This window comes from Battus philenor, unplaced genomic scaffold (assembly GCF_028537555.1).
Source record: "Battus philenor isolate CCGP_79_NKW_IND1 unplaced genomic scaffold, ilBatPhil1.0.hap1 SCAF_18, whole genome shotgun sequence".
Lineage (NCBI taxonomy): Eukaryota > Metazoa > Arthropoda > Insecta > Lepidoptera > Papilionidae > Battus > Battus philenor.
The window spans coordinates 9728864-9742858 of record NW_027181680.1 but is presented as its reverse complement, the minus strand read 5'-3'; the positions used below and the strand labels follow the sequence as shown (position 1 = coordinate 9742858).

At 34.0% G+C, this 13995-nt stretch overlaps 1 protein-coding gene across 1 annotated transcript in view; it reads right to left on the bottom strand.

Annotated features, from left to right (window-relative positions):
* cv-c (crossveinless c) overlaps window positions 1–13070 on the bottom strand; it is a 317550-nt gene extending 304480 nt beyond the window's left edge. The window contains exon 1 of the mRNA XM_068763532.1: window positions 12674–13070. Within this exon, the coding sequence (XP_068619633.1) occupies window positions 12674–12758 (85 nt within the window). The 5' untranslated portion in view covers window positions 12759–13070. The remainder of the gene's footprint in view (window positions 1–12673) is intronic.
* Between the last annotated feature and the right edge of the window lie 925 nt (window positions 13071–13995).

Sequence of the window (13995 nt, the reverse complement as noted above, 5' to 3'; positions counted from 1 at the left end):
AAAAGTAGTTTACGCCTAAAGTCCATTAGTTACTTTGATGCTGGCACAAATAATGCAATTAATAATTGATTAAAAATTTTATTTATAACGATTTTTAAAAATGGAATAAAACTATACTAACATTTTCTTATCGTCGTGCCAGTCAAGTCTTCCCTAAAAATATCTATGAGAGGATATACCATCATCGCCACGCTTGGCAGGCGGGTTGGCGAATGCAGTGTGGTATTATGGCACATAGAGGACGCAGCTGCTCATCCTCTGGAAACTTGTTTGTGAGCAGTGGCAATCTCATATAATCAAAGCACACAGTGTGAATTATGTATCCCAAGAATTGAACCTGTAACCTTACGCCCGTAAGTCACTATCCTTTACCGCTGGGCTACCACGGCTTTCATATATTCTTATACGCATACATATATAGTCTTAAGTGTCAAAGAGCAAGGCAAGTCGCCCGTGAAACGATGGCCGTTAGGAATGGAAGTTTCTGGAGTAGCGTCCACGTTAGTAGGCCGCCACTAGCTGAACCGAAGACATGGTTAAGATTAGAAGGAAAAAGAAAGAAGTTAACAGTCATCTTTTATCTTGCAGTAGGCGTATATAAACTGATATGATAATAACGATGACGATGACACATAAGCAAACTTTCCATATGATGAACATTCTTTTACCTAACATTTAAAAAATGTATCAAAGTATGTCTTAAATAATAATAATGAATTCGAATCCAAATTACTGTTAAAATGGTACTTCGCACTTCTAACACAGTAATTAAAAACTACTTTCAATTTTTAATTATACTAAACGAACATTAAAATGGGCATCCCGGAGTAGATAAAATAACCAAGTTCCATCAAAACTAAATTTCACCAAGCCCGCATTTTTTAATTACTCACTCGACAAACGTGCTTATCTTGCGCATGGGAGGTTAATGAACTCTTGATAAATAAAAAAAAAACACTACCACATTGCGTTGCTACTTCAGATGGATACCGCTGGTGCTATTTGCTGAAACAACATTCTCGGTAAGTTCGCCACAGTACAAGTGAAATATAAATTATTTTTAGAAAATTACTTTAAAAATACATCGTGATTGGTTATAAATATAACAGTTAAAATTGTTCATAGTTAAATTGTTAGCAAAAGAAATTAAAGCACTTACACCTATTTACAATCATCCTGTATAAATTGATTACTCTAGAATAGGTCACATTAATTTATTTCTTCTATTGAAATACGTCAGGCCAGTAACTTCTGAAGATATAAAATCTACAGGGATAATAAACAATAATTAATTTTAATATGTAATGGTTCGAATTTCAAAAACGCTTTTTACGCATCACGTTGTTTATTACTTCTAAAACTATTGTTTTTTTTTTTTAAAGGCGTACCATATATTAACTGACAGCAAATGAGTTATACCTTCACTACTTTAAAGATTTTAATCATTTTAACAAATCATCCTGTGTACCTGTATATATATAATAGAATTAAAAAAAATTGTATTGTAGATGTAAGCAGTGATGGTACAATGACTAAACGTTTTTACATTACTACAGTTTGCGGTTAATTACTCAATTACCAATAATTCATTTACACTTTGGACTTAATGACATCAATAAACGTGTTGAGTCTATAATTGTATTATATAAATATAAATTACATAAGACCACAATTGAGTAATGCCGGCAATTGATCAGAGGTGCAACAATGCACAAAACAACTTTATAATTATTCATCTATAATATTCTCAGCGGATTGTATATGTCGTACAGTTGCATGCTGGGGTCTAAAATCCTCACATCCAACTTTATAGTTAGGACCTTATAGTCCTTGTTAAGGTTGTGCAAAGGCGCTGAATGAATGCCGCTGCCAGAAGGCAGCCGTAATAATAATAATTCTTATAAATACGGACCTTCTGGTCCTAATAAAAATTTACGGGTAAACCTGTGATCAGCAGAAGCTCTCTTAAAGGTGATGATTAAGCGCTGATTTATTCACCTTTCAAAGAAATTCTGGATTTGTACACTATGTTTATCTATATCGAAGGAGGTAATTAAATTTTAATTTGTAGTAAAAAAATATCTAACAACAACCAATCAATCAAATCAAGCAAAATTAACAATAAAAATATACAAAACATAATGCAAATACTTATTTACTATATATTCGCTTGCAGATACATAAAAAAAACGTCGTTTTTTTTAAAGCCAAAAAAATGGGTAGATAAAACTGTTTCGCAGTAATATCATTAAAGATAAATTTTTATGATGTGTTTAATAAGTCTTGTGTTTGTTTTAATTAAGGATTTGAGAAGATATGTTTTCGAACGTTTATATATACATCAATACAAATAACAAGGTAGAAATAATTTTATTTTTATAAATCTCGTAGACTTGAATCGGATCAACGAGTACTTGTAATTAGCCGTCCGCTTCAGTCGCAGCGCCGTGTTCCCGGTCAGAGTGGTCAGATGCATCTGTTATCAGGCGGTCGCATTCCAGCGTGTTCTCGAGCTTGATTGATAACCGCCCTTATGTAACATCAGAGCTTGCGTTAGTCACCCACGCCTCACTTGTACGCTCGCTCACTTCGCGCACCGTCTTAATTTACTGTCACTTACGAATGACTTTTACGCGTGCCACTAATATCTTTACATCACACTCGTATGAAGTAAAAATGAGGACTTCATTAAAAAATGTCGGAGCGCCAATAACTTTATTTGGTAATTTAATCATGCGGTATAATTTCGTAATAAAGTCGAAAGTATTTTCTTTTTGGTTAATCCACAGAACTGAATGAATAAGATGAAATTTTAGACCGATGTGTGATTTTAAAAAATAGTAAAGTCTTACTTATTGTTTAAAATTACTACATGGAGCAGATGTTTCTTGGGGAGCTACGGCTACATCACGGCGCAAACTAAGCTAGTTGAGCAAGCACAAAAAATCCGCGTTTCTCCTTTAAGGACCGACATCACTGGTCTTTTTTACCGGACTGTCATTGCTGCCCAAACGGCATTTACAGACTCTGCGGGTTTGACAGTGCGCGGAGACCGCCTGGCCTGAGACCTCTTTTAAATTAGAAAAGTGCCCTAAAAATACTACTATTTTACCGGATTAGGAAGCCGCCAAGCTCTTAGATTGTTTAGGCAGACTTTCCAAATGGGATTAAAATGTACTTCACACAAGACGTACAGATATATGACATTGGTAACCTTGTTTTAGCAACATATATGTAAGTATATGAGATACGATGAACGCTTCATAAAGTGACTACGATCTAGAGCTACAGCACAAAAAAGAATAAAAATCAGAAAGCCATGTTCACATTGACCAGTTCTGTTAAAGTACGCCGTTCAAAAACTAACACGAATAGTTTGTAAATTTCCAAAATTAATACTTATAAGATCCGAACTAAGCGAAAACAGTAAGTCGCTATTTTCACGTATATACACTTATAGTGTATATACGTGAAAATAGCGACTATATAAAAAAATAGTACAATTAAGAATTTATAACAAACACATAAATATATGAGAATTTTGTAGTCGACGTAGTAATCTATTATCTAATTTGACACGAGGTAATCGGTATGAAAGAATCAAAGAAAACCTCACAAATACACATAAGCAATTTTATATACAAAATCGTAAAGTTTAAATGTATGAAGATCTATAAGTGTTAGTCATGCAGATATAACAAATGATGTAAAAATACAGAAATAGTAAATTTAACTGCCTCTGACTCACAAATCATGAACGATGTACTTATTCGCGCTAGATCTTCGGACAAATATCCACAATAAGAAAGGACCAATATCTAGCCACCTCCGCACATGCAGTGGTTGTCGTGCATGAAAGTGCACCGCCCGCCAGCCCGCTCGTAAATGCGCATGCGACAGACAATGCCAACTACACAACCGCCACCGTAAATTCACTCAACACGTTTATTTCTAGCCTTCTATTACTAGTAGTAGTCTAGTAATAGAAGGCTAGAAATAATAAGACACGCGGGTAGTGGACCTGTATTTAATGAGCAGGTCAATGTCTCCTCCTCTCCATTATTGCAGGTGTGTCTGGGGAATCGGTCGGGGCACTCGTCTGTTACGTAAAACCTCAAATATAACAAATGCGTAAGAGAGGGTAAAATAAAAATACCCACGTGGTCGATCACGTGACATTAAGTTGTGGTGGGGAGGAGGTGACATATAAATAACAAAGCGACAGCGGACTGAGCTCACTCGGTGTTTAGCACTAATCTGTGTAACAACTCCTGAAGATGCCCCGTGGAGGGGTGAAACACGTGTTGAGTGAATTTACGGTGGCGGTTGTGTAGTTGGCATTGTCTGTCGCATGCGCATTTACGAGCGGGCTGGCGGGCGGTGCACTTTCATGCACGACAACCACTGCATGTGCGGAGGTGGCTAGATATTGGTCCTTTCTTATTCAGGATGGACTTCCGCAATGTAACGCCTGAATCCATTAAATAAAAATATCCACAACTCCTATCGCTATTTTCGTTCCACTTACTTTTAATTTGCGTCGTTAAGAGAATTTCTAAGCCGTGTTAGCATATTATCATTGTGTCGTTAGGTACGTTTCTTTAATTACTAAAGCGATTAGGTCTAGACCTAGGCAAGTTTGTAGATATTTATAATAATTTAAAGGCCATTACACCGACGGTTAGTTCGCCTTTAGCGCTCCTTAATTGCGCCAGGGTGCCTGCGTTATGCGGCGTTGCTTTTATTGGCCAAGACGTCGCTTAATGCATCCGCGGGTTTCGAATAAACTAAAATGTTATCGTTTTCGTTCACGGCTAAAGCTACGCCTTTCATTAGGTATCGGAAGCGTATGTCTAGATAAAGTTTCTGAAGGTAATTTTAATAGAGTTTCTATATAACTTATTTGCCGGATAGGATTAATAGCTCTTTGGAAGTTTTTTCGTCCAGATAAAAAAGTTAGACGTTTTTACATCCTACTATTGTTTAAAATAGTGCAACTAGCAATTTATGTAACCCCGTAACGGTTAACAAACAATATCATCACCTTTTTCATACTTGCAGCTGTTGTCGAAGAAATTCACCAAAACTATTAACTAAAAATATACAAAAAATGAACAAATTAAGAGTATCCGAGACATGCAAATGACAGATACATGTAAACACATCTCTAACTCATTATCACTAACCAATGAGATAAATTGTACATTTAAATAGAGTGATACATTTAAACAAAATTAAAAACCCAGTATATCGTGTACATAGTATATTACAATAAACAATCAAAATATCGTTTAGGCTTCAATTCTCAAGGCACAAAATGCTAATTCCAAAAACAATTAACGATTTTGCATCATAAATATATCATACATGAATATTAGTATTTATACGGATTGTATACTAGAATATTAAAGACTACAACGCGTATATGAAGTTCAGAATAAAAAACGACCGAGCAAAACGCTGTACCCATTAAAACAATAAAATTAATATTCCACGTCAATTGGCGCTGGTCATAAGCAAAACATTGTAACTTTGAAATGACTACAACGTGTGTCACCGTGCAAAATAATCACGCCATTCAAACAATATTAGTATGCCAAACGTAAACGCACGCCAATGCACTAGCAGACATGCAAGCACGAAGTCACGCGAACTCATCAGTTTATGACCTGAAGCAACAAATTCGTGAAAATGATATCCGTGGTTACGTATTGTAATGTACAAAACGATCATTGATAAATTCTACACAGTTGTGCGTACGTGTTTTGTACAAGTGAGTGTGTATGTGTGTGTAAAAATCTTGCGTATTTACGAACATTCTAGAACAGTATCATCAACCACGCTGATTGGTGGATTTATCGGAGGATATTACGGTCTATTCACGATGTGTTCTTTTTTTGAATTGATTCAACTGTGTTTAATCGAATTTGCGGCTTACAGCTATAGATCGCGGTTCTAAACTTCTACAGCTTTTTCTAGAAATTCTAGTAACATTGAGAAAATATCGTAATATAAACATCTAAATATGAAGTATTTATTAAAAACCAAAATTTTTAAAACACTGAAAAAAATTACTTTAAAATACGTCTAATTTTTCTAATTTTATATAAGAAAGATAAAGTTTATTTTCCAAATCAATTATTAATACGTGTGGTTTAATACAAACGTGTTTTATAGACCTTTAAAAAAATTAGGTTTCTTTTTACAGACCGCAAGAAAAATGCATTAAATAAATATTTCTATAATATTTGGAATAATTTAAAATGTTTTACGTACTAATTTAAAAAAATCTATGCTAAAGGCATTGTGAAGAATAATAATTTTAATTCATTGATATTTTTCTGATGGATACAATCGAGTAATTAACAAAAGTATCAAAAATACTCGTCTTTGATATACTTACAGCAAAGAAGTCACTATTTTTTTAGAATTTTTATTTTTTGTAGAAAATGCTTCAGTTTTAAATAATTTAATTTTTATTCTAAGACGATGACACTCAGATCTATGATAAAATTTAGTTTTAGGTTAATTACGAAAATATCGAAAATTTATTTCACATTTATGTTTTGTTTTATTCAATATTATTTATTATAAACGCTAAAAATAAATAAAAGTAAGTAATAAAGTACGATTAGAGGTTTTCCTTTTGTTTTCTGTATAATCTATGATTCTGAAAATTAGTAAGAATATCAAAATTGAAGTTAATATGATTTATTCTTAAACTTTGTTTACTTTCTGTCATCCGGAAACAAAAAAATGTCCAGTGCTAACCACTTTATAAGGCGCAACATGTTAATAAGCTTAACATTGCTTAGTGGGGATGCTTGAACCGTTGCTCACAGCCGTAGCTAAACCATTTTTACGGCCAATCAACCAATCAACCGACAAATCAAAAACACAACAATGACAATAGAGTTATTAACGTGCTTCTATCAACTGTGATACGCGATGATTTGTTTCTAATTGACATCGATTACTGAAGACAGATAGTTTAATTCGGAACTTGAATCGACAATCATTTTTTACGAATTGTTCTTATCATAATGATTTATATCTTTTTTATTGGATATGTATTCAATTGGTATGATGCGCTACATTTCTGCGAACATAAATAATATTTTATATTTTAATTTTGCAATTTCGATGAAGAATCAAGAATAAATAAGCATCAAACAATTTTATTAATACTTATATGGGCTATGTATTAATTATAGTACATCAGAAAACTAGAAGAGAAAATTAATCATAGAATAATTACACTTACAATAACGATCTTCGGACTAATTTCATTAGTTCGCACTGCATGGACCTCCGCCATAGATATCTATGACGGGATATACCATAATCGCCACGCATGGTAGAGGCGTTGGCAACTGCAGTGTGATATTTTACTGCTGCCCATCCTCTTGAAACTTGTTTGTAAGCAGTCGCAATCCTATATAATTAATGCAACAAGTGCGAATTACATACGATAATGACCCGGGAATCGAACTCGCGACCTTACTATCGTAAATCTCAGTCCTGTCGCTGGGCTACCACTGTTCGACTTATTTGAAAAAATAGAGCGGGTGGTCATCACGTGATAGGAGTCGGTAATCCAATGTGCAATATGAAAATATGATCCATACTATTTATATAAACTGATTCTCTATTTCCCTTGGCCACAACCTAATCTGTGATAGATTTTGGCGATTTAATCTGTCTTTATTTAATTTTCTTGATACTTTGTTAAAGGGTCTTATAGAAAAAAAATATTGAAGATGAAAATTTTAAAAATAATAATGACTTATTTAAATTGGTGATTTGGACTCCTGGCCGGTGCACACGCTCCAAATTTATAGGCGTATTGATTTTACCTTCAATCATAAAATAAAGCGATTACTCTAAAATATGTTACATTTATTTAGTTTTTAATGGTACATTACTTATAGCAGCACAAAGTCTGTTGAGTTAGCTCTTAAAATAACTACATACCATAAACCAAAAACAACACAGTTCTTTGTTAATATTTAACTAACCAATTTTTTTTAAATGAATTCTAAGAGTTATATAGTTTAATTTAAAATGAATAAAATGATTTTATTCAACACCAAAGAGTTTTGCACATAGCAGATATTAGTTTGACAGGGAATAAACAATAGCAACTTGATATAAAAGTCAATTTTCACATAAGAAAACATTAAGGAACATATTTACGTGAGCTCAGTATCGTAGGCGTAAGAGATACCCACGCAACTGTATCATCATATCATTTACTATGCGATGGCTGAACTGACCGCCTGGTGTGACGTCATCGGGGCGTCACGCTTCTGGCCAACCGCACGTGGATTAGTAATTACTACACGCTCGTGACATATTATTAAAATCAATTAATTCCACTTGCGCGGATAATGTAACAGTATTTGTTCATTGACTACTAAATCGAAGTACGGTGTCCCGCTAATATATGTAATAAGTTCTTGATACAGTACGAAGAGGTTGCGAAATATCTCTGAACTAAACACTTTATTATATATAATTTTTCGTTCTTTTTTTAAATTTGGTTCTCCAAAAAAAAAATTACACAAGATACGATTACAAGTTAAGATTGAAAATACGGTACAAAATAACGCCTATATTAAATCAAAGGAGACAGCATAATTTACATTAAAAAAGATTGCATAAATAACTTTTAGGTAAGTCTATAAAATTAAAAAGATAAAGTTTTTAATAAAGCAATTTTTTTAAAAGTATAATTTCAAATAATCAAAAACAATCTTTTGATACAAAACAAAATCAGAAAATTACAAATGACATACTCTCTCTACTCTGCTACTTACATTAGGATACTTTTAATTTCTGCTTGTGTGAGTAGTGGTAATCCAGTGGTCAGACATGCGATCGTAGGTCGCGGGTTCGATTCTCAGGATATAATGTAATTAACACTTTATGCAATAATTATTTGCCACTGGTTACTAGCACGTTTCCAGATGGGCAGCAGCGCTGTCTGCCTACTTTGATACAATACTGCGATCGCCAACACTCCTGTTAAGCGTGGCGATTATATATATTCCCTTATACAAATCTGAAGGAGGCCTAAGCATTGTGGTCGGCGTCTATGGGCAGAAACGACAACTTTTTATAATTACAATAAGATCCTAGAAAATATGTTATAAAAAAATAGAGTTTTAATGTTTAACAAACTGTAAAAGACGTCGTTATAGAAAATATTGGGAATGGTGTATACGGCGCCAGGCTGTTTTAATATGTGACTTTGTATTATTTCGAAAAAAAATATGGTTCCGCTCAACTCATACGCCTCGATCGGAGTATTTAAATTCCGAACAATATGACAGTAAAAGATGCAATCAAATAAAACTTTTTAAATTTTGAATTATGTTAGGAATAAGGGTGTGTTTACATTGAATTATTTTTTTATATTTTTCACTCCGTATTTTTATTATTAGTAGGTTAAAGGTATTTAAGAAGTTAATATTATTAACAATTCTAGTTCATTCCAATGTAATGGATACAAAATAATTGACCTTGTTCCTCCTAACCGTATTAAATAACATTTGATTAAATTACATTTGTAACGTTCCGAAAATAAATTATATTTTAGTTAACTCTTCACGATGCATCGATAATAGGTGCCTCGATTCACAAACGTCATTATCGACTAAATAGTACTTAGCCGCAGTCATATCTGACGTTGACTGACGGCGTCAGAACTGACGGCGTTACTTAGCGCTTCATTACAACGGAGGTCCAAGTATGGGCGCTATCGACTCAATATTTACATATCACGCTTTCGCTCTACAAATTACGATGTAGAATATTTTCTTTTATTTTTCTTTTCGAATTTTATTATAAAAATCGATGTTATTTAATTCTAACTATAAATATTCATTTTTTTTAAAAGTACTATTGTATGATATTTTATATTAATACACGGTTTACATAAAATTAATTTCAACAATTATTTTAAATAAAAACTTCCTAACTACTATCCAGTAACACATTTATTAAATAATAAAAGTATAAAATACTCATGTTATTAGAAACGAAATCCCAAAAATTTAAATTCATAATTCGAACGTAAATGTTCGATCACAAAGGCAAGATGCCTTGTGGACTAACAATAGTAATGAGAAGAAAAATAAAACCATAAAAAAGATTGGTCCGCAGTTGGATCTTGCACTGAGTTCAAACCGCGTGAGCGTAATAATATTATTAGGATTATCAGCGGAACGTGATATATCTATAACTGTATATTAGTTACTCATATTTTTAGCCATAGACTGCTAAAGATATCTATGGGGAGATATATGCCGTAATCACCACGATTGGCAAGCGTGATATTGGTGATTTATATATATATATACACACATATATATATGTGTACATATATACATATATATATAAATATATATGTATATATATACATATATACATATATATGTATATAAATATAATATTGGTGAACGCAGTATGGTATTATGGTAGGTAGAAGACGCTGCTTCCCATCTTCTATAAACCTGTTTCTAAGCAGCGGTAATCCTATATAATTATTGGACAAAATATGAATTATATTAGATTGTATCCCAGAAATCGAACCCGCGACTTATAATTGCAAGTCACGTCCTCTACCGCTGAGTTAGCGGTGCTATTAGTTACTAAGTATACATAATGTTATGCTGATATGTAATATGGATCCTAGACGTGGCCGCTTACGATGTGCCTTATAAAAGGGCTCATAGGTTAGCCAGAAATATTTCTAGAGGGCTAAGTTCGTAGAGTCGCTGTGGTTTCGTATCATAAATAAGGAGATCTGCAGAAGAATAAAAGTCACTGACTTAGCTCGAAGAACAACTCGTCTGAAGTACAGTGCAATACATCGTTTAAACAGCGAGCGTTAGGATCGAAAGGTTCTCGACTGGACGGTAGACACGGCGTGGTAGCTCTTCACTAGGTAAACTTCATTGAATGCGAGGTAAGACCAGGCATTGTGACGATCTATAGAGGAGGCCCGTGCCTTGCAGTGGGCGTCTATCGGCTTACATGAATGAATGACATGATGTCAACGCGAGAATGCTTACACACAATGACCTCAGTTTAGAAACCGGATGCAAATTAATCTCTATGCAAATTTTTAAATGTATTTTGGCAATATGCAAATGAATGAATCTTCGCTTTTTCTCTTATTTTTCAAGTTGATGGACGTGCGTTGATTTTTTAATTTCCTGTACTGTTTCTGAATCGAATTATTTTAACTTAGAATTCCTCCGATGTTAAAAAAGACAAAACTCGTAAGTAACCTAATCCGAATTCACCAAGGTTGAATTGTGAATCGTCGCACCGAAAAATAAAGCATGATTCTAAACACCCATCACGGATATTGTATTGCAACCAGATACCTGTATTCAAATATCCGGACGAACATAATTACGAAAGTTCGTTGGGCATACGCTCAAAATCTATAAATTTATGTCACTTTTTTACAAACGTACACGCATACAAATAATGTATATATACATGAATATACATGTTTAGCAATGGTCTAATTTAGACCAAAAGTCATATTCAATAATAGGGCGCTATAGGAGCTATTTTATATCTATTCTTCAGTCAAAAATTAGAGCAATTAACTTAGACTAACATCTATAACGGTGAATCAAAATATTGTCTAATTCAAATTCGAATCGTTTCTGTAAAATATTTTATTAACAGGACGATTAACGAAAAGATATTTTATAATTCAATTACATTTCCAATCAAAATTGGAAACATAAATTAAAAAAAAAAACATTGCTATAAATTTGAAATTTTCAAGTCGTATTCGTATAAATCGATCAAACGTAAAAAAAATCAATTGAATTTGACGTCTACTACCACTCTTAATCATTTGACATATTAGGCATCTAGTTATCATAAATATATATATAATAATAGCCAAAAATAAATCGTCATTGTTGTCACATTAAATAATAATTATGCAATATTTTTTATAAGGCGCTCCTGTAAAGAACAAGCTTTTGGCCGATAAGAATCTAGCTCACCTTGAATTATATTTCCTATTACTTCAAAAAATTACCATCGCTTCTGCGCCAATTAATTTAATTTAAACCTAATAAACTTTTTATTTCTTTAACACTTGATAGACTCGACTCGTAACAACGAAACATCGCAATAACAATTGGTAATTTTTCGTTAAAAAATTGTATACAAATTATCTAGAACAATACATCATATGTATTCTAGTTTAGATACGACAGATTCGATTTCGAACCATTAATTAGTTTAATTTATTTTAGTTTCAAACATACAAAGTAATACGATAAATTTTAAAATTAAACTGATAATAACACTGTAATGTAGTGTTAATTATCATATACAAATTAAGGATATTAGTTAACTACTACCTATAGTTACTTGTAAGACACAAAGGTAAATAGATTCTAATGGAAATACAATAGAATATTTACCCAAACACTATCGTAAATACGTAATTTATGGGAAGGACAAGTTACACAGTGCAAGGTAAATTTACTTACAATAAAGGTCAGGTCGCACTTACGTTACATTTGAAATATGCGACTAAAAAGATACAGGAGCAATAAACAGTTGTATTTACAAATTCAATCATACACCTTAGTACCGGTCTGTGCAACAAAAACATAATCACGGGACATACCGTTTTGCAATGAAAGAGCAAACAACTCCTCGTCTTGCAACCATCGCAGCTCGCTAATTATAGACATATCAGCTTCGAAAGACATTAATGTGTCATGATAACTGCATAACAACAGTGCCACCAAAACAACTGTGCACAGCACAACACGATCGACAATCGCTATCACAACACTAGCACAGGAACCCGCCAAGCGGAACGTTAAACCATTTTTATGCCATTTGAATTATTCATACGAAAAAATACACGCGCCATAACGCGGAGCGATTTAGTCTCGTGTCACTTGGATTTACTAAATGTGTACAATACAATCGCACCGTCGTAAGGCAAGTTGGGTATCGTCAGATTTTTTGACAGCTGATGTTACGATCGTACACGCGGGGTGAATGAACGAGATGCGCGTGAGCACAACACTAGCGCGCACTGCGCGTTGCCGAAGCAGACTGACTGCGCCGAACGGTTCGGCTAAGCGGGGGGCCGGCTTCCACGGCACGTCCTTAAAACTTTATCGATAACTACTGGTTTAAATTCGATAACACTTTTTTTTCGACCTGGCTTACACGGCTGCTCAAATGGCTTTAGCAGATTCCGCAGATTGGGAGGACAGGGCGCAGTGGGTGCTTAGCCTAAAACTTATTTTAAGGTAGAAAAGCACGAGGGCTCTTTCTAGGGAGCTTCGGTTCGGAGAGCTACTTATTACAATTTCACAGGATTGGGGCGTCTTCGAGCTCTTACATCATTTAGGCATACGTTCCATGGAGTGACTAGATTCAGGTACCCACAGGAGGGACCTTGGCTCTCTTGACTGTCCTAGGTTGTCACTCGTCGATAATATCCGCTTATCGTTTCAACTCAAGAACACGAGAGAGTGCCGAACCTCGATGTTGGTCAATTGCTATTATCTGACTAATATTACTACCTCCTTTGCGAAAACCTTGATATACCTCCGTTCAAAGTACTCGACCTCCTTAGGAAAAAATATACGACAGAATCTTTTGATGAGTTGGCTCGGCACATTGTCTTAAACCTCAAGGTATTTAACGGTCTGTAGCGCTGGAGCAGCGCCTTGAAATAAAATAATGCAGTAATTAATGAATAAATGAGTAAAATTTCAAATTGTATTCTTTACATATATAAATTTTATCCTTATAAACCTGTTGTGACTCGCAGCTGGGAAAAGAAAGATCCATAGCAAATAGCGGCAATCTCTCTCCTAATTGTCAGCGCTCAGTAAACGCGAAAAAAAATATACATATATTGTACATAACAACATCCTAGTAACACCCTAGCACTAAGTAAGCACCTACCACTAAGTAACACCCTAG